The sequence below is a fragment of the Copadichromis virginalis genome, linkage group LG23, assembly GCF_057382275.1.
Source record: "Copadichromis virginalis isolate Kocher_CV1m ecotype Utaka linkage group LG23, C_Virginalis_male_GT1.1, whole genome shotgun sequence".
Lineage (NCBI taxonomy): Eukaryota > Metazoa > Chordata > Actinopteri > Cichliformes > Cichlidae > Copadichromis > Copadichromis virginalis.
In genome coordinates this window covers 4,313,618-4,341,160 of record NC_140639.1, presented here as the reverse complement: position 1 = coordinate 4,341,160, position 27,543 = coordinate 4,313,618, and the positions used below count along the sequence as shown (strand labels likewise).

Below are 27,543 nucleotides of genomic sequence, written 5' to 3'. Positions count from 1 at the left end.
AGGTTTCTTCCTGTTGTAAGGGGTTTTTTCCTTCCCACTGTCACCAAGTGCTTGCTCACAGGAGGTGGTTTGATTGTTACAGTTTTCTCTGTACTATTGTAGGGTCTTTATCTTGCAGAATAAAGTGCCTTGAGGCGACTGCTCTTGTGATTTGAAAAATGAAAGCATATTTTAAAAACTTTGTTTTGTATTTATATGGGTTAAACTATGATAAATATATACTTTTATTAATGACATAATATCACAAATTTGTTTGACGATCTCAAACAGACAAGTTTGAAAAATTAGCAAAAAAATAAGAATTCAGGGGGGGTCACAGCTGTCTGATATGGGCTACTGATACTTTAGAGTTTTATTTTGAAGAATGTCACCGGAAATAAGGCAAGTAATGCCTTCGACTTGATAACGGTAGGTTCATGGTCGTTGGGGCTCCGTTGGATTGTTCACAACAACAGAGAGGAAGGCGCACCAGCTCCGGCCAAATAAAGCCCAGCCGCGTTTTGGCACCGCACACAAACGGAAACCAACCGTTCCTGCGTGACGAGCGCCGTTCTTCTACTGTTAGCTGTTGTTTGTAACGAGCTAGCTTTGTCCTTCGCAGTCACAGCTGTGGTGGGTCGCTGATATATTTTTTTTTATATAAAAATCGCCGTGGAATATGGCTCAGAATAGACATCATGTAGCCAGTTCCCAAAAAGCATTAATGTTGGAGATGAAAAGTCTCCAAGATGAGCCGGTCGAAGGGTTCAAAATAACTTTGGTGGACGAGTCGGACCTGTACAACTGGGAAGTAGCGATATTCGGACCCCCGAATACACACTACGAGGGTGGTTATTTTAAGGTGAGTGGCTAATGTTAGCTAGCAGTCCGTCTATTGTTCTTTAACTGGTTAGTTTTACTGTATATTTCAGTAATTTGATCATACAGGGCAACCAAGCGACCAACCTCACCCTTCATGTAACCGTTTCCACCACCAGCAGGTAATAGTTAATAACGTTAACTTGGCTAATTGCCCCCTGTTTAGCGTTATTGTGACAAATACTTCTTTGTTTAACTTTAAACCAACAAGACTCCATGAGAACTTTGTTGCTTGGGCATATTTTTCCATCAAAACACAGATTAGGTCTCTTACAGATCTGACATGTGCCCGAGTTACTTTTTTGTTGGCTTGAAACAAAAGGTTGTTGAGCATAACCGCCTCCAGCACTACCTTGATAGTTAAGCTCATCATCTATCTCGCTAATTCAATCCTTTTCTTTGTGTTCATCATTACAATTTAGCAGCCCTGGCTTGAGTACTTTTTTTTGTTGGTTATTCAAATGTACCATACATACATGCATGGTACTAACCTAAATGGCTTCCAGCCTTAACTTGTCTAACTTGTGTAGTGACTCATAATTTGTTTTCTCGTCTACTTCCTCCCTTGAGAGTAAAGATGCGTTGGTTTTGTTCCTGTTTAACAGAATTTGTGCTGATTATAAACCGCCGCCATCGTATTTCCGTCTTCAGAAGATTTCTGCGGCTGATGTTTGAGTGTGCCATTTCTCTGCCCTTTAACCCCCTGAGTACTGACCATTAAGTAGTGTTTTAAAGTTCTAGTACAAGTTTTTATATTGGCATGTCATGTTTTCTAATTCTAACGTTCAAACGTTGCAACTCACTGGAGTCATTGTTTTTGGTGTTGTGATGCTCATCCTGGAGGGCGATTGGATTCATTACTTTGTTTATGTTTAGTGCAATAAAGCCCCAAGTAGCTGTGCTTCAGATTTTTTTTGTTTTTATTTAATTTAATTTTTTTTACTGTGTATAAAAAAAACAAAACAAACAGATGACAAGCCTTTTATTGACGTGGCACAATAATGTTTGCTTGAAACACGAATATAATTTGCAGAAAAGCAAAGTAACAAATTCTGCACGATTGCTTTACAATGACTTGGTTTTATTTCCTCCCAATGCTAAGCCTGTTTTGTATCCATACAACAGTTGTTAAGCTGTAAATGATTAATATTGTCTGCAGACCTCATGTAACACCACCCTTCTTGCACACTGTCCCTTCAGCTGTCCTGAGGTTTTTTTGTAGTTCCAGTTCCTAAGAAGCAGTCTTCATTTTGCCTCTGCTCTTTTTAAAGCCTGTAAGCGCAAACGGAGGGGCCCGACCAGGCTCCCGTAGACGGTGTTCAGTGGGTCTGTGTGGTTGCCGTGTACAGGATTCCTTTGTTGGGCCAGGAATGCACAGCTTGGCTGTGAAATCTGCCGCATGGCTGTGACTCATTGTTCTGTGCTGGGTTTCTATCCGACCAGTTTGCAATATTCAGAAGAGAGAAGGGAGGGGGGAAAAAAGAGGAGAGGGAAAGAACCACCTCTTTTTGGTGTTCCCAAAACAAACAAAGAGTTATGACTCGCTGTGAGGCCTGTTCATCTGAAGCGGGGCTGATACGGACGTCACGTGCAACCTGGCTGACTCAGGCGTTTATTTCACATGGGTGTTTCTTTGAAAAAGGCACACCATGACGAACACATTATGCATGCAGGCGGGCACGCACAGAGTGGACCGAGACGTATTGAAGTGTCACTCACACAGGATTAGATAACTGTCCTGGTTGCTTTAGTAAACACACGGTGCAGAAGTAAACACACAGTGCCTGATAATGATAAGCTGACCATGACCTGTGACTTTCATATACTCGCTGGTGCTAACACCCATTTGCTGACTCTGACATTTCTGTGTATTCATGTGAGGAATCCATTTAGGTTCTGAGACTCTGACGTTTACTGACTTTGGCCTGTAGTAAGCTGTGGTCTTGGGACATGAACAGCTGAGTTGGCCAGAGCAGTGGTTCCCATACTAGGTGCTGAGAAAGGTCAAGGTGTGCTTGGGGATTTAACGACACTACCTGAAAAGGACTGATAATTAGTAGTGGTGGGGGGAAAGAATCAATACAGCATAGCATCAGTATTTTTTGTGGCAGTATTGAAGCGATACAGGGACACCAAATATTGATATTTTCTTAAATGATATCAAATATTTTGGGAATACTGGAAACAAGAGGGCACATCTCATGCTCCACCATCCTGTGATAATGTTAGCTGAGGAAGCTTGCATTAAATCAGCTCAACTGAAAAACCATTCAACACTGGACAAACTTAATTATCTCCTAATTAAGCTAATGGCTCAGTCACAGGAGTAGAAATAGGGCCGCAACCTTCTTGCAACTACAAATCAAAGCATAAAAACGGTGGCTGTCTGGTGATTGCATTTTTTTTTGTACATTCTGCAACCGATTGATTGGCGACTAGGCTGCCCGTACCCTCATGGTGTTTCACGCTCACGACCAGTTTTGGTGGCGAGGTGATTGCACAGGTTAAAGGAGGCACTCTTTCTGCAAATGTTTGCAGTCTGAGTTGTACTGACGGCAATCACTCTCAGAAATAATTGATGTCTAATTTATAAATGCAGGCAAACGGCCAAGATCTAAGTGCAAATGGAATTATATGTGTGTGATATTTTTATTTTTTTTTTGACAATTTATCACAGTAATTGCTGTATTATCAGAAACTGATTGCATCGTATTGGCAACTTGACCCCATTCAACCACAGACTGATAGCAGCATTGACGATCTCATTTCGCAGCAAAAGATAAACTAAAGCAAGATAGTGTTATCTTATTTAAAACTGACAAAGTTTGAGGATGTAATTTGCGGTTGGAAAAAAAGGTGATAAATGTTAAACCTTGCAAAATGTTAAAAGTTGCATTAATATTGTATCAGGAGTGAAGTATTGTGATAATATTGCACCGTGAGGCTTAAATATGAAAACTTTGGTAATGCAGAGAGTTTAAAAATATTCTCAGTGCAGGAAACTGTGTGTAGATTACACTGAGTGTAATGAGTGTTTGACTCTCTCACTCTGCTTTTTCTTCTTCTTCTTCTTTCTCCTCACATCTGTTTGTCCCCGGGGATAAGATTTGAGTCACACAGCTAAAAACACTCCACGGCTTTAACAGCTTACTCACCAGCCCAAATCATAGGAAGCATAGTATCACGTATCGAGTGTGACTGCTGCAGAACTTTAGATGTTTGCGTATTCACAGATTTATCTAGTGAGCAGCGACTTGTTGATGATTTGAACTTGAATTGCAGTCCTTTAAAATTAGTTACAGAACATGGACACAATACAAATTCAGCAAAGTTTAACAGCTGTGACAGTCAGAGACGTCATGAAAGAGGCACTGCACTCAAATAGTCCCGAATTGATGCAAGAAGGCAGATGGAATTAGTTTTATTCACCTTTGACTGGTGGTTCAAATATAAAAGTGCAATGTTTTATGTGCAGGTGAGCATTGAAGTTCAGGCTTTAACAATCAGTGTTTTTAAGATGGCTAGTGCGGCAAGAATTGCTTCTGTAAGGACTTTAAGCTATTGTCCCACCCTGAACACGTGCAAACACTACAGTTTGCATCACAAAGTGCACCACTTCCACAAGTGTATTTAAAGCTGTGGGTTTAATTTTGCTGTCGGCAGTACATTTGATGTCTGCCGAAAACCGTAACCATTAGCCACAAGTGAAACAGCCCAGACATTTTTAATTTTGCCAAACGTTTTCTAGAACACACTGACATGAGGCGGGGTCGGCCAGGTCACCAAGTCGTATGACAGAGACATTTTTACTTTGCCTGAAACAAAATAGTTAGTTCACCATTTGCTACATTTCTGTATATTTGTACTGCTTCTAATACCTCTGTGTTGGAATAACCTAAAGCATTGAACTGATCGTAGCTCTGTACTCTCCAGGAGGAGGTTTTTGTTTTTTGCCCTCCACTTCAAAAGCAGCAAAAGATGCAGCATTCACTATTTATGTCCACAGATACCATCATCTAATTATGCTTCGCAGGAAAGTTTCCTGTGGTGACTTGTAGATCTCTCACTATGTGTCAAGTGGCACAGGTCTTTTGAAGGTTGGGTGGAGGGGCTGTGTCAACTTTCTTACTTGAGGTCATAGTGTAAATGAGGGATCTGCATCTTCAAGTCAAGCGTTTTTCTCGACTGACAGACCCCCATGTTCACAGCTGTTATGAGAGAGGAGAGCTGCCCTTTGGTTTTTGCCCGGGCCTGTCTGTTTTTGTTTTAAAGCACTTGACAATCAGATGACAGACACTGTTTGCGATCAAGAAGCTGACTTTGTAGTTGCACCTTCCTAATATGCTACAGAATTTGTACATGTTCTCTGTTAGCCTTGCAGTAGCAATAGAAGAGAGTGTTTAAAAAAAAAAAAAAAAAAAACCTAACCTGACTGCAGTGTGCCTGGCTGAGCTGCTGGAGTCATGTTTCCCCCTCTGGCTGTGTCACAGAGAAACAAGAGCAGGGTAGAGGGGAGGAAAAAAACCCTCCAAAAAACAGGGAATATTGAAGGGGCCAGATCAAGAGCAGGCACAGCCCTTTTCCTTGCAATGCCCCCCCGCTTTGAAGGCGCAGCCTGCTGTGAGCAGAAGTGAGTGTGAGGCTCTGGTAGACGGTTATAACCATCCCCTGAAGCCCTGGCAGTGTGTTCTCTTCCTCTTCCTGTTTGGGCCACTGGTGCAATAATCATCTCTGAGACGTGGCTCGGTGGGCTTCTTGAAATGTCCTTGTGCTAAGATCACCTAAGAGTTGTTTGAAATATATCTGTATTACAGTTTGCAACAACCAGAAGGATGAGAATTAAAAACAATTGAAGAGAAAGGGGAGTCTGTTGGATCTGAACCTGTTAGTCTCACAGATCTGCACGTGCTGTGTGGAATCTGCTCGGTGCCGGGGCCGTTTTCCTTGTCCTGCATATGCGTGAGAGAGGATAAGGTCTGTGGGGACGGTGAAGAGGTGCACAGGGAGAGCAGAATGATTTGTTCTGTTCAGGGTCTTTGCATTGACCTGATTTACTTCGCCTCGCTTGTCATTATCGGCAGGGTGGGCGTGCTCTTTCTCTGACTCGTTCCTTCCTCGAGGCAGCTTTTCAGGTCACAGTCAAAGATTTTCATAGAAAGAGGAAACTGATCTTCACTGTCTATGATGCGACAATAACAAGGGGAGTGTTTTATAAGTTTTTTTTGGGGGGGGGGTTTGCCTGGCAAAAGAAAAATCAGCTGCACTTCCTGTCAGCTTCTCAGATGAGATGTTCAAAGTGAATCTCCTTCTGAGAATTAAGGCTGTTAATTGGCTTCTCGGGCCAATTATCAGGCATGACATGCAAACCAGCATATTTCAACAGATACTCTGAGAATAGCACTCTGTTTTGGGTAAACGTCTTGGTTGAGCAGCTGTATGGGAAGAGACTGAGGTAAAGACTCGGAGCAGGACCGTAGATGCATTTGAAAAGAGAACGCTGATATTGGGCATCGAAGACCCTGCTGCAGTGTCCTCGCTCCTTCTCCTCCCGTGTTTCTTATCTTCTGTCTGTTTGGAGCTGAAGCGGCTCACAGCTGCAGAGCAAATAAGCCAACCAAGCAGCCTGTCTTTGCTTGGGCCACTTCTTTACCTCATCTATGCATTATCTCCTCTATCCACATCCATCTGCAGCCATCAGCTGTATAATAGGTAGTCATATGTAAGGTAGGTCAAAGAGCTGTTTTAGAACAGGAAAACAGTCTGAAGCCTCTTGCTAAGCTGCAATGTGAAATCGCACTCTTTCCTTTTCGCTCATGATTATTGTTAATGCATATCCCTACCTTCCTGCTTTCTTATTTGCTCTCAGGCTCGCAGGGTTATGATGAATGGGACTATTTTATGGGAAGGGTTGCCACATGGGTCTCTCAGCCCGAGGTTAAAAACTGAGATATTGATTCAACTTATTTATTCAGACGTACAGATTTGGCTGTTTCTTGACGGGCAGGGTGAGTTTGTCTCACCACAGAGCTGTGTTCTTCTTTTGAACTTCCCCACAGTTGGATAGAGTATCAGATTTCTTCCACATCTCATCACCTTTTGGTTTCACGGTATCTCGGTGGCTTTGAATAGATTTGGATGAAACTGCTTAGATGGAAGGCTCTCTGCCAGAGGTGTAAAACAAATTTTAATGGTGGTTTGGGGAGTAATTCTAGTTTTAATCCATGATATGTCCTGTGAAGTAGTTGCAACCATCTTAAAGAAGCATGTTAGAGACTCATTCACTGTTTGTTTGGGGAAAAACGGGCACTGGAAGGATGTTTCGGCACACTCGGCCAAAACCAGTCCTTGTATTATCTGTTGAGTCAGAACAGATGAAAATGAAGGAGCATTTACATAACACTTTTGTCTACGTTACCACTGAAAGTGCTTTAGGCTACAAGCTATATTTCCCCATACGTTCATACTGTGCTTTAGTCTTTGCATTTTGGCTGTGGATATGCAAAGCTGACTCCCAAAAGGCCCACCTGACCAGGAGATTGAAACCCAGAACTTTCTCACTGTGACCGAAAGTGTTGTTGAATGGCTGCTGATGATTAGTGTGGTTTATTTAAAACATCCTTACCGGTAAATGCTGTCACTGTCAGCTTATTTATTGAGCTCTAAATTACAGCAGATATTTGACTATCTATGGACATGCTGTGGAAAGGGGGAGCAACGGAGGGCCAGCTTTCCAAAATATACAAACTAATGTCTCCTTTGCCCCATTTCCAGCCAGGGGACTGATATGATCTTACTGCTTATATTGTTTTGGACTAAAAACTAAGCAATCACTGTTGCTGTATGGCCTCCTCCCCCTTCCTCCGCCCGCCTGGCTAGCTGCTATGTGTTGCACTGCTGCTAGGCTGTAATGTGTACAATGTTGGCTTGAACTCTGCACTCTGATGGGTCGCCAGTTATCTGGCAAGGCCGGTCAAACTCGGGGGTTTTATTTTTTTCAGGCCCTCTTCTCTCAGGATTGTCAACACTTCCTCTCTGCCCTGCTATGATATGGAGAGCGCAGGTTAGGATAAGCAGGCTGACTGAATTTATCTTGTGTTGTTAGTCGGGATGTACAAACTCACTCCTTCATGACAAAGACTCTTAAATGCAGAGTATTCTGTGACTATCAACAAGTCACTCAGTGTTTTGCACAGATAAAACATTTGGCCGCATGCTCGAGGGTTAAATTAGGCAAAGCGGTCAAAGAAGGCTCAAAGCTTATAAAATTATATAGAGCCCAACCCCCTTTAGTTCAAATGAAATCCCCCTCGACCTCCTCCAACTACTGCTCCTCCAACACCCCTGCTGCCAGTTCACTCCCTCTCCTGCTAGTTGGTTCACTGTGGCGAGGACCAGCTGACCATGCCGAATCAGCAAATGTACACGGGTGTGTGTGAGAGAGACTTTGGCGGGGGGGTCAGAAGGTTTCATGATGTGAGTGATGCGTTCGTGTATAATAAGTCCTGTTGGTGTGTGTGCTCCGTCACCGTCTCTCCCATGGCACGCTTTATGGAAAACGGAGGAGTGGTCTTCCACACAGGATTTACAGTGTGTGTCTGTGTGGTTGTTTTCAGTGTGAGGACACATAATGGCAGAACATGAGTGTGAGTAGTGGATTGTCTTGGGTTGCAGTGACAGCTGGAGAGGACAAACACAATGTCTTTATACCAGCACCATTACCACCCCCCCCCCCAGCCTCCGGTGTTTCTCTAAGCTCCACGCGCTTTGCAGCTGAACGGACTGCAAGCCTCCATCCCTCCCTTCCTCCACACCGTATTACATTACACTGTCATTAGCTATGTTTTGCACTGACCCTGTAGTAGGTATTTAGAGGTTTCTTTCAATCACGACTGACGCTGATCAGCGTGATTGTGGAGGTCTTCAATCAGCTGCTGCGCGTTGGCACCAGCGCTGCAGTGTAGGGCTTTGTGAAGAGAAGCAGTCAAAATAAAGCCCTCTCTCCTTGGCAGCTGTGTCTGTACTTGTGTGGTTATCTTTTTGAGGACCACTTCAGAGTTTTAGACCTTGGAAGAGAGAACATTATGGCTTGGCTTATCTGACACAGGACTGTTTGGGGCACATGTTAGGTTGGGTTTTGATGGTTAAAGTAACGCCTAGGGCGTGCATTATGTCAGTGAGTACCCCGACAGAGAGCCACACACATGCATGCTTTTATTTCTTCTGCAGAATCATTCAGACTTGCAGTTGTTTCTGACCGTGCGTGTGCGTAGATCCATTACACAATGTAAGCAAATGGCGCCAAGACTGTCTTTAATTAAAGACAAACTGTGGGTAAAGCAATCATCTTGTTGCTCGGTTGTACTAATTAGTTGAAATGGTTACCAGGCGGTGACAAGGGAAATTGGTCACAACTTGTCTGTTCATGAGAGAGAGAGAGAGAGAGAGGTAAACACTCGTCCTGTCAGTACGCTGCTAATAGGTGTCTTTTCTCACCCCAAGGCTCGGATCAAGTTTCCCATCGACTACCCGTACTCTCCACCAGCTTTCCGCTTTCTCACCAAAATGTGGCACCCGAACATCTACGAGGTAAATCTGAACAATTTTAAAAATAAAAAAAAAGAGAGAGAGAGAAGTGACTGTCAAACGTTGACATTTTTGTGATTCGAAGTAGATTTTTATTTTTATTTTTTTTCAACATGTAGCCCTAATATTTGAATCTTTTCGCGCTTCTTAAAGGTGACTGCTTGTCTGAACATGCTTGTTTACTGTCTCATGTCCCTAGAACGGGGATGTGTGCATCTCCATCCTTCATCCACCAGTGGACGACCCACAGAGCGGTGAGCTGCCATCGGAGAGGTGGAACCCCACACAGAACGTCAGGTACACGTCAGGCTCTGGAACAACTCAAGAAAAAAAAAAAAAAAAAGATGATGATCTGCAGAGATTTTTTTCTTTTTTCTGGCTTGTAGCGAGACCATAATGAATTTTTAATTGATTCATTTAGATGCATAATGCATTTTGTGTCTGTCGGGATTTTGCTTTAATCATAGAGTGGGAACGTTTGAACAGATCTGGAGATGCACTGGCTGTGCACCTGCTAAAGAAGGTCATTGGCCGTGGCCAGTCATGCTGATCATGGAGGATCAGGGGAGGAGCTAGACAATGTTTGTAGCCGGGCACAGACATTTTCTTACATTCGGGCGGCATTGTTGTCTTTCCTTGCTACTGGATGTAATACCAGCTCTATGGGTACATTTGTGAGCCTCTAAACAGCTTCACCATTACTCAAGTGTGGTGGCAAGACAGCAGCTACATTATGTACTTTGGAAAATGAATTTCTTTACTGCAATTTTGTCCACAGTAATGAAGCCTCAGAGCTGAATATTACAAAAGCAGTGCTGCATTTTTGCCTACAGAGCAGAAAATGTAGATGGCTGAGTCCAGATCCTGTAGCATGAAAACAGGATGATTGTTTGAGGCCTTTTCTCAGCTTGCTGCAGTTTAAATGCAGCAAACACCCAAACATGATGTTTAATTCATACGTCTTTATTTCTGATATTTGCGTGACACAGATTGAATTACTTGGTCCCTCCAGATTCTCAGTTGTCTTTTTTTTCTGTGCTCAGCGTAGACAAAATCCACTACGGCTGTGTCTTTCATAAAGGATCCTCCGACTGCTGCAGACAGAAGCGACAGATACAAAAGCAGCTTAATATTATTTACAGGAGGAGAGTGTGTAAAAATGTTTGAGGATAAAACAAACTGCCCACCCATGTTTGTGTGACTGGTCTCTTAATCACAGCTGTGTTTAGGCCAATAAAGTCAAACGCAGCAGCAGAGGCAGATGATCAGAGGGTTAACAGGCTGCTCGTCTGACCCTGACCTTCATCTCCCTCCTTCCCTCCCTCACCCTCTCTCCCTCTTTTTGTCTGTGTATGTCTGTCTTTCCATTTCTGTACACTTCTGCTTCCTGCACTCAGTGTCTCTTGTCTCGTCTTACCTCCATCTTTGCTACTCTCCGCCCCGTTTCCTTCTCCTCATCCTGTATTGCCTTCAACTATTTTAATCACTCGTTCCGCTGTCGGCCTCTCTCTCAGGACCATCCTGCTCAGTGTGATCTCTCTGCTGAATGAACCCAACACGTTCTCCCCCGCCAACGTGGACGCCTCCGTCATGTACCGAAAGTGGAGGGACAGCAAGGGCAAGGACAGAGAATACATCGAGATCATCAGGTACAGGAAGGAAGAAAAACGCACTCGGCTGTCTCCTCACTTCAAACGTTTGCTTGTCTGTACAGTAGAAACAGAGCGCCACAACTGAACTTGCTCATAGCCTCATTTTTATTTATTTTTTTCACCTCTTCTGTTTCTTCCTTGCGTCTTACAGAAAGCAGGTGGTGGCTACTAAAGCGGATGCAGAGCGGGACGGTGTCAAGGTTCCTGTCACGTTGGATGAGTACTGCGTCCGAACCCAAGTCCCACCCACGGACGACGGCTCCAACCTCTTATACGATGACTACTACGATGACGAGGAGCTGGATGATGATGATGACGACGAGGATGACGATGAGGACTGTTGCTATGATGAGGACGACTCGGGCACTGAGGACTCCTGACCTCGCCCGCCCTGCGATATCGTCCCCCTGCTCGCTGTTCTTGTTCTCAACACCCCCATCCCACCGCTGACCGCCCTCTTCTGTCATGAACTGAACTTTGAATCCCCTTCTCCCCCCTTCTTCCCCAGTACTCACTTAGCACAGCCCCCGTCCACCTTCTGTTACATGTGCAGTCACAGCGTGCGCACTAAAACCCGATGCATTGAAGAAAAGAAGGCTACAGAGTTTTTTCTGCTTGTTTCTTACATGTTTTATTTTATTTATCTGTTCTTAGTAAAGGTTACACACAATATGCACACTCAGCAGGAAATCTTCAAAGTAATAGTTTTGGTTTCCTCACCTCCTGTTGATCTGCACTTACTAAAAATTAGCTTAGCCTTTTAGCTTCGAGTCCTATTTCTTCTGCAGGCTTTGAGTGGAACAAATCTGATGTCTGAGTTAATTTTGGTGCAGAATGGTCACACCTGCTCTTAATCACAGTCATCAGGAGACAGGTTCAGGTCGGAGTAAAGCAAGATTTGTGAAGAAAGCTATCGTAGGATACTTGGCCTGCTGTGCGTATGTGTGTCTGCGCGAGTTGTTGTTTTGTTTTTTCTTTTTCTAAAGCGGAGTCGTTTCCGCCTCTGAGCCCCGGATGTGTGTGTGACTCTACTCTAGTTTGCAGGCTGTTCAAAGCCCTGCCATGCCTCACCTCTGACCTTTTAAGCCGCAAGGCTTGTGCTGCTCCACACATGAAAGTTGTCTGCCATTCACACTCTCTTGTGCCTTCCCTCACTCCCTAATATTCCACATGTGACTGTCCAATGGGATCCATGAGTCAAACCCCAGTCAGCCAGGCAAGAGGAAAGTGGCATAAGGAGTCAGTCAGCCCCCCCTCCTCCCTGCTCTTTTAATTCTCAGGTGGCGATATTGTGTAAATGGCGCCCTCCTGATGGAGGGAACTTATTTATAGCGGCACCTGTCAGATTTGTCCGAGGTGTGAGTGAGGAAGGTAAGATCGAACAGCTGAACTAAAGAATGGCATGTAGACCAGAACCCCAGAAACGTCCTCTACCGACTGCCACACGGCCTTCGTCGTACAAGCACGCGCTACTAGTGGCTCGGATGCATTAAGAAACCGCCAGCCCAGCTCACTGCTGCTCGTGAAATTTAACGTACTGTATTTAACAAACCTATGCAGTCAGTGCTTGAACTTACTCAATATGCAGTGCTTTAAGCGTGTCAGTAAAGCTGAGCTTTGCAGCGTGTCCCAAACTCCAGCTCGAGTCTCACAAGCCAGCCACGTGTCCTTGGTCAGAGACGGACATGTGAAGCTGTGTCGGTCTGTGGTTTGAGATCCCAACTCCTGAGTAGCACAAGTCTCCAGAGCTGAAGAGTTGCATTGTTCACTGCCCTTCACAGAGCTCGCCCCCTGCTGGCGGCTGTGTGTACTGGCATATTTCTTTGCGCCAGCCATTTTGACTCATCAGTATCAATGAATCCTGTTACCTCAAAGGCAAACGGGTGGCAGCTTGATGCAGGATGTGATTCAGAAGAATTAAAAATGGAGACAGATGGGGGAAGGAGGGGGGCGTCTTGTTTTCAGTCTACTGTACACCATCAGACCCTCTCCTAACTGCCAAGAGTGCTCTGATACACCCCCGTTACCACCACCCAACAGTATTTCTGATGAAATCCTGACTGTGTGTGTGTGTGTGAGAGAGAGAGAGAGAGAGAGAGAGAATACTTGCTGATGGTTTTTTTTTATTATTTTATTTTTTTAGATGAGCTGAAATATGTGGAAAAGCAAAAATGGGAAGGTACTGGGATGGGGTTTATCTCTAAGCATGAACAGGAGAATGTGGTTCTTCACTAGCATGCTGTTATGATGTGTTTGTGGTTTTAGACCTGCTATAAGGGTTGGGATTGTGTCCAAGGAAAAATGTCCTCTTAACTCAATTTTATCTGAGCTGCATTTGGAGGGGGGGGCTGCTTTTCTGTTTTCAGGGTTGTTGGTTTTTTTCTTTGTAATTTGTGGTAAAGGCTGCAATGTTTTCTCTTATATGTATTGACTTTATTGTTAAGAGCCCTTTTGTTGTTCATATAAGACTGAGTAAAGATATGAACCAGTTACACAGATATGAAACGGAAAAGTTGAACAGAGCCAAACTGAGTCGGCACACCATGCAGGGATCGTTACCCGCTACTGTTTACGCCACAGAGTTGTCATTACTGTATAATTGATCAGTGTTTGTTACATAGTTTATGAATGAACCCCTGCCTCTCTATTGTAATGGTTTGTGAGAATGGGATTTTTTTTTTTTTTTTTTTTTTTTTTTTTTTTTTGGGTCAAACTACTGTTTTATCGTCCTTGCTCCCCACACTCTGAGCTCTGGTTGGTGGCAGCCTCACTGAGGGAAACCCAGCAGTTAAGAAAACAACAAGAACCTCAGGAAAAAAACAAAACAACCACCAATAAACAAACCCCTTTCCAGCTGAGTGAACCTGACCCCTGGCAGTCTCACTTTTTGGCTTCAAAGGACTGTTTACAATCTACCTTGATATGCACATGTGGATATTTTGACGATCACTTGATATATTTTTTTTCCTCGTTTTTCTTTTCTTTTTTTTCTTATGGTTTGTAAATCTATTTAAAATCTGAATAAAGCTCTTTATTAGATATTGGCTGATTTTTATTTTATTTGTGTGCGCGTGTGCGTGCGTTGGAGATTTTCACGGTCTCATTGGTTTCTGCATTTTCTGTGTCGTCTTGCAGTCACTGAAATGATGATAGTGAATACCATTTGAGGGAAACTCAGAGTTGTCTTGCAGAGGTAAGACCTGTTTCCTTTCTTAATTCATTTTAAAACTTCTGTTTGAGTTGAAGTGTAAGGAAAGCACGTGATGAGGCGTGTACCCCGTAGTCACCCTGCTACACTCAGAGGGTGGTGGAGACTTTTAAAGGATTTCCTGATGCTTTCTGTGTTTTTGTGTTACAAACGTGAGTTTGAGCTTCGTCTCCTCTAAGTGGACGCATTTTCTTTTTCATTTATTTCTTCTGTGTAGGACCTTTTGGATCTTAGCCCAACTGAGGTAAGAGTCCAGCTGCATGCTCTGTGAATTATGTTTAAACTTAGCTCAGTGTTGCATGAAAGACCCTGGACCCTACAGAGGTTGTGCAGGTAGTCCAGCTCCTTCAGGATGGCACATCAATACATACCATTGCCAGAAGGCTTGCTGTGTCTCCCAGCACAGGCTCAATAGCATGGTGGAAATTTCCCGAGACGGGCAGTTGCTCTAGGAGAGTTGGAGAGGAGCGTAGATGGTCCTTAACCCAATAGCAGGACCGGTATTTGCTCCTTTGTGCAAGGAGGAACTGCCAGAACCCTACAAAATGACCCTCAGCTCGTTACTGGTGTGAATGTTTCTGACTAAACAATTAGACTTGGTGAGTGTGGGCTGTGGGCCCTATTTTCACTGCCTGGCTGCTGAGCCAGATTGGCATTTGCCATAGAATACCAGAGTTGGCAACCACTGGAACCCAGTGATTTTTCACAGATGAGAGCAGGAAAGTGTGGCGAACATTATGTTGCCTGTAACATTGTGCAGCATGACTGGTTTGTTGGTGGGCCAGTGATGGTCTGGGGAGGCATACCCATGGAGGGGCGCACAGCTTTCCACAGCTCTGTGTGTCGGATAAAATCCTTGGCCCCACTGGGTCCTGGTTTCCTCCTAGTACAACCTCATGTGGCGAGAGTAAGGAGGCAGTTCCTGGAGGATGAAAGGTTTGATACCAGTCACTGACCCCCTACACCTGAGCTAAATCCTGTGGAACACCACGTCTCGATTCATCCAATGCTGCCAGGTCGCACCTCAGCTGTCCAGCAGCTCCGTGATGCCCTGGTCCAGATCTGGGAGGAGAGCCTCCAGGACACCATCCATCATCTCATTATGGGCATGTATACAAGCCATGTTGAGGCCATACAAACTAGTAAGTACCATTCTGAGTTACTGCAATGACATTTCAGCAAAATGGACTAGCCTTTCACGTCAATTTTTTAACTGTAATTTTTGGGGTATGTTTGAATTCAACCCTCTGTAGGTTTGCTTTCATTTCCATCAAACAAGTTCTGCAGTGAACCATTAATTCCTTTTCTCTGTCCCATTTCTTCTTCTTTTCCTCTCAGCTCGGCACCTGCCTCACAGGGTGAGGAGGATATCTGTGGATTCTTTTTAGTTCTTCATCATTGGAACTGATGGAAATTAAATTGAAATCTAATGTGCTTTCAAAATGTTCCTTTAATTTTTTTTTAACCAGTGTATAAAATGTTTCCATACGGTTCTGGTAACCTGATAAATTCTGGGACTGACTGAGATCGTTTGTCATTTTTAATAGGAAAAGATGCCACTCTATTCAAGACGAGGACACTTGAGTGACATAAGACATGTCTTGAGGGTAATTTTTCAGCTTTTGGCTAAAATTGGTTTTACTTTTTTGTGTTAAAACCTTTCAGGAATATCAGGGCTGTGCCTCTTTATCCTTTCATGCCGTGGTCATATGAAGCATGTGTGGCTGATTTGCAGAATCTGGCAGAGTTGAGATGTTATAATCTTTGTATTCAAAAGTTTACTGTGATCTGCAGTCGTACTGAAAGAGAATAATTCAGTGTTCAGACCAAGGACTTTGGTCTGTCAGTAAAGAAAGGTGTGCAAATAACCAAAACCCAGAAATAAAAGTATTCTGGCTTGCTCCTGAGCTGGAGTTCAGCGACGACGTTTCTAATTTATAAACAGATCACAGTATTATTTATACTGCATCACGTACCTGAATGGTGTTTGATAATCACTCACGCGTTATCATCAAGTTGGAGACAAATCAGGCAGATGATTTCACTAATGAAGAAGTTCATGCTTTTCTGGGGTTTGCTGTTGTAAATATCCAGGACAAGTATGATATAAATCAAGCTGATATTTTTCTAAGTGATGGTGAATGGAAAAAGGGTAAAAATGCATCTATATATGGATTTTTTTTCTCTATAAAATAGCCTTATTCGGTTTTTTAAAGTCTGTACAGACAGGGAAGTGACTTTAACACCCTTTAATAAACCTTAAATGTTCAATTGTCTCTTTTCTGAATGAAACACTGCCTGTGTCTTTGCAGCTTTACACAAGATATATCCCTACATATCCATGTTTTTGGAAAACTCAACCACTTGCCAAAAAATCTATTTAATCTAGAATATAAATCTGCAAGTAAACTGAGGTAAGAAAGTTGTATGTGGTGCAGTAATTGTGCCTGCTCCAGAGTGCAATTACTTTCTGGCTTCCTGTGAGTACGTCTTGCTCTATTTCTGGTGTTTTATTTCATTGTGGGGCAATAACACCCTGACATTCAGTGATGCCTGTGGTGGTGGATGTATTTCTCTCAAGCCTGCATTGGTTTTTTGTCTTAGTTGCACATGTTCAAATAGGGGAGGATAAAGATCTGCACTTGCAGATCTGAACAATATTTTTTCCACCATGAATTCAGTTTGTTTCTGTTTAATGCCTCTAGGGGGCAGCATCAGCTTGCTTCTTGTGAGCTTTGAGCCGTTTCAGTGGTCTGCGCAAAGCTGAGGGAGATTTTTGTTTTTAAATAACTGATTTTTTTTTTGTTGTTGTCTTTTTCCTTCTTGTTTTTCTTATCTTTTGACATGTTTTTTCTACCTTTCTTGGAGGCACTTTGCATCCTTGAGAGTAATCTGTGCCATATTCAATATTTCACCATCTTTAAAAAAGTGCAAATGCATCATCTGGTCATTTTCCCTTTTCTCATCAACCAGCGTGCCTGTTGAAATGGACTGTATAGCTGACATGCTCTACCCTTCTATTCTCTTCCTACACTTGAGTTATATGGTTTATTATCTCCACGCTATGCTTTCTGGTAGAGTTGACCCACATTTGGCTGTCTGTAATATGCTGCTTGAAAATGAAAATCATGAATCTGAAATGCCATGCGGGAGCTTTCAGCTGACAAAAATGTCGATCAATAATAGAGTAGTGCACACAGGAGTATACTTTTCTCATTTATGTGCTAACGCTCTCCCATGCTCCTAGATCACGAGATGTCCTCTGACGGTGATACACCATTTTTTCTGCCGAGCCGATCAGATGTGTTTCCTGTGGCGACGGGTATGACCTTTTGCCCTGCGTCCACCCAATCAAAATGCCAGTTCAGTGGACCAGAAAAAGCAGGCTGCTGAGCAGGAGCTGGATGCCACGAACAGTGGCTCTGGTTTCACGCTGTGACCCCGAGCCACGTGCGTTACTCAGTTGCTCTGCTCCAACTGGCAAGCATCTGAGCTCGAGCCGTCTGTGACCTGCATGGACAGCCTGGAGGAGGTGACGAAATGAGAGTGAGAGGATAGAGAGTTGGTTATTGGGATGCTATGTCTGTGCATAAGGCGGCAGAAGCTGTCTGTAGGGTGGGAAGAGGCTGGCAGGAGGGAAGAAAGATGGATGACGACAATAAAGAGTGGGCCGCTTAATCTTATTTCTCTTACAAGAGAGACCTGCGACCAGAAACCATAACAAGAATGTAATTAGCAGGAAGAAGAGGACAGTAAAAAAAAGTATTAAAAACAACATTGTGAGATTTTAGCATTTCTTAGAGGAAATAACAAATCTAATCTATGGTATCTGAAGCCAGTTCTACTGAAGGTAGTGCAGCATCTTATGTTAGCGATCTCCTCGATCCTGATTTACATGGTATGAGAGATGGCTTGAAAGCTTTTACAGCAGAGCTTTGATGAATGAATAACAGGGAATGGCTGTTTTTCTTCTTCAGTGAAAAGGAGGTCTGTGCAACCTTTTCACGCAAAGAACAGTGATGAAGCATACCGCACTATTGCGTGTCTGCTGTGGCACTAATGGGTTGCCATACATGCTAAGAGTAAACACACTCAAAGCGATGACGGAACAAGCGACTCTACGAGGAGGAGCACTGAACCTCCTGCAGAGCTTTGGTGCAGATTTCTGTGTACCAGCTCCAACTTCTCCCTCCCGTCTTTCTAGGAAGCCAGTCGAGCGTCAGCAGAGAGGATGCCACAGTGTTGAAACACACTCGGGGGTTTGTCCTTTAGTCACAGCCTCGGCGGTACATCTGTCCATCCACAGAGAGAACAAGCAAACACGATCACACTGACTCAGCTCTGTATTATTCAGTGGGGCAGGCCACTTTGGTACAGTCAGGTTTGTAATAGCTTCAGTGTTCCTCACATTTTCTGACAGAGTTGTAGGGTTCAGCCCCTTAATGAGAGCAGAACAGACACATTAACCTTTTCTCGGTAGATTCTCCGCCGCTGGTGTATTGATCTCATTATTTTGTAGAGGAAGCTGTTCGCAGTGTGAGGCTGGAGTTGTGCACAGAGTAGTAGCACATTCAGAAGAGGTAGTTTCAGTTTTAATGAGCCTCGTTTTCTATTACACTTTTAAGGTAATATATTCACATTTAAATTTATGCTGTAGTGTCCAAACCTTGGTTACCTGATTAGTCTGTGGACAGAAAATGTGATAATTGGTTAATCATTTAAATAAACTCTGAAGCCAGATGGTGCAGACATGTAGTTTGGTTTATAAACAGACATGAGTTCTTAGAAAGAAAATAAATCGAAAGTAGTTTAAGGCTCTGACGCTCTCCGTTACGCACCTACTAAACTGACAGCCTCCCACTGTAATACGGGCTTTGCTTAAAGAGGCATCAAGTGTCTCTATGGTGATCAGGCAGCTCTGGCATGCAGTGGATGAGGGTTCAAATGTGTCTTTGCAATCTATATGGTAAGTGCCCCCTCCAGATTACATCAGCCGGTGACCCCTGGCTGGACCTCCTAAGACGAGATGTATAATTATGTCCACTCCGACACTCGAGTAAGAATGGCGGTTTCTTGCACCCGTGTTTCAAAAGGATTCCGCAATATTTAAATTCAAATGTCACGACATGTTGACAGACCAGTGTCGATCAATTCTGATTTTAAAACAAAAGCACCTGCACAACTCCGATTACACACATTTGATGAGGTATTGAATCCTTGCAGGGGGATTAATGTGCGTCATCCACTCCAAAACTATTCAATACAATATCTGATGATGCCCTCGGCGTTTTATCAGCTGCCATGCAAAGGTTGCATGTTTTCTTTTATTGTATCCGTTGTTTACTAAACTATTGATTGCCGTCACCCTCAACCATACCTATGCTATATAGACCAGGTAAAAATGACCTGTAATTTCAGGAAGCACTTCGACGGCTAGTAAGATCCATTTGACTTCATATCTGCTGAACTCTGTCTGCAAAGCATCTGCTGTTGTGTCCTCAGTGTCACCGTGAACTTGTTGACATGCTAATGTTTGGCTGCTTCTCCTCAGCACATTAAGAACCGACATTGCAAGAGAATTTAGTCTAATTATTATTATTATTCTTTTTTCTGAGTTTGTTGAAGAGAAATAATGTATCCATGACAGGCTACGGAGAACCTTTTATGCACTTTGAACTCAGCGCGGAGTTCAAATATAGCTGTTAGTTTACTGTAGAGCGCCTGTTTCCCCTCAGTGAGCTCCCAATTAGTTATGACAAGAAGGGCAACAACACGACCCATGGCAATCAAGCTCGTTTTCCATGCGCCTGAGGCACAGACAGGCAGAGATGCTGACACCTATTCCAGGTCTGCGCGCGGTAAATGTTGGCTAATCACTTGTTTGCAAAGCGCTTGTCAGAGTCACCAGACACGGACACTCTCCATCTGCACATTTCTAAGTTGGCGAGCCAGTCTAGTGTTGCTGTCTATTTACTGATCTCTGATAAAGCAGCAGCAGCCGTAGCCCTCTCAGTCCACGGGCTGTATGGCACTTGACTCAAAACCAGGCAATCTGGACAAATAAAGTGCCTTTTGTGCTGCAGGTCAATGAAGTCAGCCCTATTTTAGACAAATGTATTTGTTGCCATAGCAAAGTTTCCAGGGAGACCAATAGGTCGGGTTAAACGCGAAGAGAGAGAGACACACACACAAAAGAAGAGTTAAAAAAAGGTCAGTCTAAAGTTAATTGGACCAGCACACAGTTGCATATGCTCCACGTTGCATTGTCTGCTTGTGCTTTTTTCTGGTCAAACAGCCCCATGTACATATCTATCTCTATAGAGATAGATATGGATATATGCAGAGAGAGAGAGAATGAATGATTGGAACATAAAACCTCAGTGCTGTGCGCAAAGGTTAAAAAGAAAACCCCGGCAGTTAACTGCAGTGACTCTTGGGGACTCATGTAAACCCAACCTGTATGATTCCTTTCCTCACAGGAGCAACTGGTGTTCTTTCTAGCTGGTTCTGCGGAAACGCACAGTTTGATCTTATTGGTCAGCTGCATCTGTGTGCCATCTATAAAACGCACCACAGGCGCTCCGGAGCCGAGACCGTCTGAGGGCGCAGAGTAGCGCCACGGAGCGCACAGACCTATCCGAGGTGTGTGTGAGAGGTTGAGAGAGAGGGGGAAAAAAGCACACCTGTTACTGAAGAAACGAAAGCAAAGTGAAAAAAGAGGACTGCGTCTTCCTCTGTATTGCTGTAAGTATCATAATTTTATTACATAGCACAGATATCAACATTATTGAGCTTTTCGAAGCAGACCAGAGGAAACATGCAGGCACCTGTTGAACTGTCTTTTCATTACTGAGTTTTTCTCTTAAAAAACGAGTTCATGTGATCGTTCAATGTCGAAACGTATCGAATATCTATATGCAGGAGCGTTATTAATGCATTTGGTAAAATAATTTATATTTGTGAGCTTTTCTTTTCTTGTCGTCTTCCCGGAACTGAAATTAAATTAGATTAAAGCATAAGTGCAAATTAAAAGTTTCCAGTTACATCATTAGGGAGAGTTTCTAATTCAAAGAATGCACTTTTAAATTTTGCTCATTAAAACGTGACCGTGCGATCGGAAATCGAGAAGTAAATCCTTTGTTGCTGATTTATCCGCAGACTGATTGCGTTAGTCCGTAAAGACACTCTGTTATTTAAAAACTACACAAAGACTTTATTCCATGTGTTGGAGATTTAATGTAGATGGATTTATTTTATTTTATTTTTAGTAATGCTCTGTCTTTTGTCCGTTCAAAGGATTCTCTGCTATTGTTTATAAGCCTAGAAAACCTTTTTAAAGAAGGGTTTGTCCGTATGTTCGACACTAAACAGAAAGTTAAGCTCAGGTTCAGTGTGATAACGCTATAATATTTCCTGTTTACTCAAGTCTTGTTCCTGTAAACGCCTGCGGTCCTAATCACAGACTGCGTTTCAGCGCGAAAGCACTCAGGTGATATTTTTATCCCTCTTCTCTCCGTGGAGTGACGCTCTGATCGTTTAACCCCCCCCCCCCCTTCTCCCTCTCCCCGCCCACCCATGTGTGTTATTAATTGCAGACACACCTGACTGCACCTACTCCACACATCCCACTTTCCAGTGGGGACCATGTGGGTTCTGGATAAGATCCGCGGGTCGGTGGAGAGTGGTGTTCTGCGACAGGGGGAGAACGGGGACAAGAAGGGTGGCACCCCGACCTACAGCAACGTCCTCACCCCCGACAGGATCCCAGATTTTTTCATTCCTCCGAAGTTGGTGAGCTGCCCCCCAGAGCCCGAGATCCCCGCCGTAAAGCCCAAAGAAGGCCTGCACCCGTCCACTTCTGAGCACACCATCGGTAGTGGGAAGATCAGCAGTCCGAGAAGCCCACGTTTGGTAGCCAAGATTGCAGGAGACACCAAGAACTTGCTGAGAGCTGCAAACCGCCACATTATACAGATAGAGAGTGCTGATGATGTGGTGGCTGGAGACACTAACGCAGACCCCCAGTCGCAGACTGCAATGTCTCTGCCTTATGTCCCCAAGACCCAGACGTCCTACGGGTTTGCTACCTTGAAGGAAAGCCCCCACACGCGCCGTAAAGAGTCGCTGTTCCACTGCGAGCTCACCAGTCCCATCACCTCCCCAAATACGCAGAGGAAGACTCCGGGCAGAAGCAGCGACACGGGAAACCACCTGAATCCAGCTGACTTTAACACCTCTCACATGAATCCCTACCGATACTTCAGCGGCGGAGAGAGCGACACCTGCTCCTCAGCCGAGTCCTCCCCTTTCAGCTCCCCTCTGCTCTCTCGCTCCGCGTCCCTGCTCAAGATCTTCACCCATGAGACGCAGGCCAAAGTGGTGAAAGCCAAGCGGACTTTCGCGCGCCACAGCTCCCTCTCCACCGACGAGTGCAGCTCGGCCGAGCCCAGCCCCAACGTCCAGCGACGGCTCCACGTCCCCACCTATCACGGCGGCGCTGGAGCTTCGGACCACGGCCTCCATCGGGAGCACACCATCAACCTGCACAAAGGCGGGACAGTGCGGATCAGCGTCAACTACGACTCCAGCACCTCCCGCCTTCTCATCCGCGTCCTGGCGGCGGAGAGTCTGTACGACAAGCACTTCGACATGAAGAGCATCAACTGCTGCGTGTCTGTCTATCTGAACCCGGGCAAGCTGCAGAAGCAAAGGAGCAACATCATCAAGAACAGCCGCAACCCGGTCTTTAACGAGGACTTCTTCTTCGACTCCATAAGTTCGACTCAGGTGAAGAGCCTCTCCGTGAAGTTCAAGGTGGTGAATAAAGGCACCAGCCTCAAAAGGGACACCTTGCTGGGAGAGCGAGAGGTGCCTCTGGGGAAGTTGCTCTCAGGGGTTTAAAGCTCCAGGAACTGAAGGTCAAAGGGGGGCAAAGAGCGAGGATACAGATTAAGCTTAAATTAGATGTTTGCACTGGTTTCTATGTTTTATTTATTCTAACAGTGACCATAAAGACAAAGGGAGAAGACAGGGAAGGACCTCCAAGAATGAAAACCAATCCCATAAGGAACATCAGCTTTAATAAATCTAAATAAACACTAAGAGCACTAAATAACCCAGATAGCCGATATGTGGACACCTCAAGGATTTATCATCCCAAGCTCTGCCTAACTCCCTCTCCCATTAATGAACACTCATTAAACCAAGCTGGGCTGAACAGCAACGGTTGAATTTGACACATGAAAGGTTTTCTTTCTGGCCGGGTCTCCCAGCCAGCTCCGGTTCAAAGGTTGGAGGACACCTGTGCTTCACTGCGCTCATCTGTGCGTGCCACGGTTTTATTATTGTAATGTGGCAGAAATCCGCAGCAGCACTGGATGCGATTCCCCATCTCGCCATGTGCTGCACGGGCACAGAGATGCTTTTGTGAAACGGTGGGAGCTTTGAAGTGGCACTAGAGCCTGATGTGCAAATGACCCTTTGATCCCAGTTGCCAGAGCAGCCCACATTTACATGCCCATCAAAAAGTACAATTATAATACGATTGATCTTGTAAGAAACACTAAAGTCTATGTTATAACGATACAATTAAGGATAACTGAACGTTACAGAACATTTACAAATGTGGGGAAACGATGTCTGTAGAGTTTATAACCACCCGTGTTTAATCCTTTCCTTCAGCATCAAACATTTTAAAGAAAGCATTTGTCGCTGTCTTTTTGACACGTCATTGAACAAAACAGAGCAAAACCACCTGTATTCTTACAAGCATGCAAAATATGAAAAATAGCCTAGGTGTAAACAAATCATTTCTCATCTATTTTGATTGCAGAGCAAGATTCGGACACTATCCATGAAAAAAATCTTATGTTAGAAGCAGATTTCTTCACCTTAAAATATTCCTAAAGCTTAATTATAGACAGAAATGACTTGTTAAAATGAGATTTTTATTAGTGAGCAGTAATGTTTTTGGATTTTAATATTTTTAATAGCCTCCAGTCATGTCTGTAACCGTATGAAACACAGCTATGAGTTAATGAAAGTGGAGCAGCAAGGGAAACTGGTTGCAGTATATTTGATATACATATTTATCTGGTTGATGAAATCCTTATACTGTGATGAAATAGCGGTGTGGGCACTCCAGTTAATAACAGTCCGTCAACATGCAGTCAAGTCCAGTGTGGGCACCTTGATTAAACATCGACATCGACTCCAAGACCAGTTGGTAATTCTGAACTACAAGATAAAAACGCAGGCAAATACTCAAATGGTCTTTCCCTCATTTAAAATTTCATTCCAGGTCGCTTCACTCTTCATTGTTTACTCCAAATCTCAACAGATATGAAAAAAGGACTCATTTTAAATATAGTAGCATGTAAAGGACATTTTCTAGTTTGATTATTACAAGTGAATGTAAGGTTTACACTGGACAAAGTGCTGATTTGCTGTTTGCAGCAGGACAAGAAAGTCGAACTTTTTAACTTTTTAATTTTTAAATGTATGCAACAACACAGTACTGTCCAATAGTCACCCCTCATTTCTTTATCCTTTTAAGGAAAATGGGAAATAAGTGCAGCGATTTGTTAAAACGTGCAAACATAAGTGGAAAAACAGTATACGAGGCAAAAACTGAGAGTGTGCAATTCTAAGGAGCTTAAAAGTCAATATTTGCTATGAACACTTTATATTCATCAACACAGCCGGAACTCTCAAAGGCAAGCTTTCTGCTAATTTCTTTAAGTGGTCTTCAGGAATAGTTCTCCAGGACATTCAAAGCTCTCCTTTGGATGTTGACTGATCCCACTCTGCTTCACTAATTCTGATCTGGGCTCTGGAGAGACCAACCCATGACTGATAGTACAGCTTAATTTTCTACCCGAGTATGCTTTCACTGCGTTGTTGGTGTGTTTGGGATCACTGTCATGTAGAAAAATGAAGCTCTTGACGATCAGATGCTTTCCAGATAGTACTGTACGGTGGATTGAAACCTAGTGGTGATTTTCTGTGTTCACATTTCCATCATTTTTGACAAGATCCTAGTTAAAACGTAGCCCCGTATCCGTACATGCCCAGTAGGACAGTATGCCTTTCAACTAAAAAAGATGTGAGCAAACGATGGTTTGTGTGATCAGCCGCTAGTAACAAAGTACCAAAATATACTTATTTAAAATCGGTTCATTTCTAAATTCGTCTTTTATGTGTAGACACATAGGTCAGTGGCTTAACAGACTCTGAAAATGGTCAGGTACAAGGACTGGACTGAAGATGAGTGAAAAAGCTGCCAAAGGAAAACTGTTGCTCAAGGCCACCTTAAAAATGACACGAAAGCCTGTCTCCTTGGGAGCAAATGAATAAAGAGATGAAGGGTGGATTGAGACTTTTGCACTGTACTGTACATTTGCCTTGTTGGCAGTAGACAAACGATCATACCATTGTGCATTGTGTAACTTTATTCAATGTCTCATTTGAGCAGATTAGAAAACTTGTGTCACAGCAAGTACCAGCTGCACAGTGTGAACATGGCGCTGGTCTTTGCATGATGTGTGCAAGGATTAATTAAACCCTAAAGCCTTACACTGTGGGTGTACGTGAGTGTGTGTGAGTGTGTGTGTTTTGAGCCTGATTTCCTTTCTTTTTCCTTTTTTCGTCTAAAGTTGTTCATTTTCTATGTCGTATTTTGTAAACTGAATGCTTTGAAACGACTCTTCGATGTATGTTGGGTTTGTATTGTGTATATACACTTGTCTGTGAAATGCTAATTATGCACCAGCGAGGGAGAAGTGCTTATGACAGACATTTTCAGATATACAGTTTCATCTTTAATGAAGTCCGATGGGGAGGAAGCAGACGAGTCAGGAAAGAGATGTCGAGAGAACAACCTTGTGTGCTTTAACGGGAGCAGCCGCCCCGCCTTCTGTTGCTGTTCTCTGTCGTCCTTCTGAAGAATTAGAAGAAATTGGAAGTGATTGCAACCTCGAGTGCCCAGCAGAGGAGAGCGACTTCACAAAGAAAATAAGTCAGAGACATCAGACTGATGCAAATTACTGAGAGTTCCTCACACGTCCACCCAAAGCTTCGTTTAATTATACGAGGACTGCTCTCACCTGGTGTTTGTAGCTCACTTGTAGCACCACTATCGTTGTGCTTCATATACAGTGACTCTGTTGGTTGGATTGTTATGGCGTGAAACTCTGTGATCTGTTGCAATCCCTGCTGCATACTTGTGTGCAACATACAGTGCCTGCTTGTAGACTTTGTTGTTGTTTCTTTTACTCAAACTTCCAAATTGTTTGGTTGTCGATGTTTCTTTTGCATGCCTAAAATGTTCCAGTAGTTTCAGTACTAAATCTCAGTGGATTCTTATTGTGCTGTTGTGGCTCTCCTTGTGCTATAGGTGAGGATTTCCTGCAGACACTAATGTGTATATAAAACTGCAGCTAATATATGGAGGGTGTGTTTGAGTGTGTTCAATTTTTATAACTGTTTTCATGTGGTTTATCTTTTAATAGAGTTGAAAACAATGCCTTTAATCTGGTATTTCTGCTTGGATGGGCTGTGCTGTTCTCGGTTAATATGTCACAGGTTCATACTCTGCAAATTGTGAGATAGACCCTCATCAGTACATACATCTTGTAACTTAAATAAATTCAACCAGTTAATTATTTTTTATCACAATGAATGCAAACCAAAGTACAAACTGGGGTTTTAAAAGTTTTTCTGAAGAATATTTTACCCGAATCTTTTATTATTCACATCTGACTCGCTTCATTTTCGTGTCAGCTTTTGGATGATATTTTGAACTGAAATCGCAAGGAGTAGAGGAGTGTAAATACCTGGGGTCAGTCATCCAAAACAATGAACGGTGCACAAGAAAGGGGAAGAAGAGCGCGAAGCCGGGGTGGAAATGGTGGAGACGAGTGGTTTATAAGATGGTAGCGAGATCTGCTATGATGTGTGGTCTAACAAAAAGACAAGCGGCAGAGGTGGCAGAGTTGAAGATTTTCATTAGGAGTAATCAGAATGGACAGGATTAGTAATGAGTATAGCAGAGGGTTGAGCGGTTTGGACATGAGCAGAGGAGGGATAGTGGATATTGTGGACAATGGATGTTGAGTATGGAGCTGCTGGGCAGGAGGGAAAGAGGAAGATACAAAGGAGATTCGTGGATGTAGTAAAGGAGAAGCAGAAAGATGATGTGACAGAGATAAGGTGAGATGGAGGCAGATAATCTCCGATGGGGAC

At 43.6% G+C, this 27,543-nt stretch overlaps 2 protein-coding genes across 3 annotated transcripts; both read left to right on the top strand.

Annotated features, from left to right (window-relative positions):
• Positions 1-379: 379 nt before the first annotated feature.
• cdc34a (cell division cycle 34 homolog (S. cerevisiae) a) lies at positions 380-14,132 on the top strand. Of its 2 annotated transcripts, none has more exons than XM_085447757.1 (5): positions 380-841; positions 9,358-9,444; positions 9,641-9,738; positions 10,839-11,090; positions 11,245-14,132. In XM_085447757.1, the coding sequence occupies exons 1-5, from the start codon at positions 659-661 to the stop codon at positions 11,471-11,473; spliced, it is 849 nt and encodes a 282-aa protein (XP_085303883.1). In that variant the 5' UTR covers positions 380-658; the 3' UTR covers positions 11,474-14,132. The 2 variants fall into 2 exon arrangements, with proteins under 2 accessions (XP_085303883.1, XP_085303884.1); XM_085447758.1 differs by having other exon boundaries at positions 384-841; positions 10,956-11,090.
• A 6,652-nt stretch (positions 14,133-20,784) lies between these two features.
• Positions 20,785-26,748, top strand: LOC146680026 (C2 calcium-dependent domain-containing protein 4C). The gene is made up of 2 exons (XM_085448897.1): positions 20,785-21,045; positions 21,897-26,748. Exon 2 carries the CDS (start codon positions 21,946-21,948, stop codon positions 23,200-23,202), a length of 1,257 nt encoding a protein of 418 aa, XP_085305023.1. The 5' UTR covers positions 20,785-21,045; positions 21,897-21,945; the 3' UTR covers positions 23,203-26,748.
• The last annotated feature ends 795 nt before the right edge of the window (positions 26,749-27,543 follow it).

Excerpts from the sequence above, each read along its gene's own strand:
- LOC146680026 (XM_085448897.1), top strand. The coding sequence starts at position 21,946 with ATGTGGGTTCTGGATAAGATCCGCGGGTCGGTGGAGAGTGGTGTTCTG.
- cdc34a (XM_085447757.1), top strand. The coding sequence starts at position 659 with ATGGCTCAGAATAGACATCATGTAGCCAGTTCCCAAAAAGCATTAATG. Across the intron at positions 842-9,357 it reads ACGAGGGTGGTTATTTTAAG|GCTCGGATCAAGTTTCCCAT; the intron begins GTGAGTGGCTAA and ends TCTCACCCCAAG. Across the intron at positions 9,739-10,838 it reads AACCCCACACAGAACGTCAG|TGTCTCTTGTCTCGTCTTAC; the intron begins GTACACGTCAGG and ends TCCTGCACTCAG.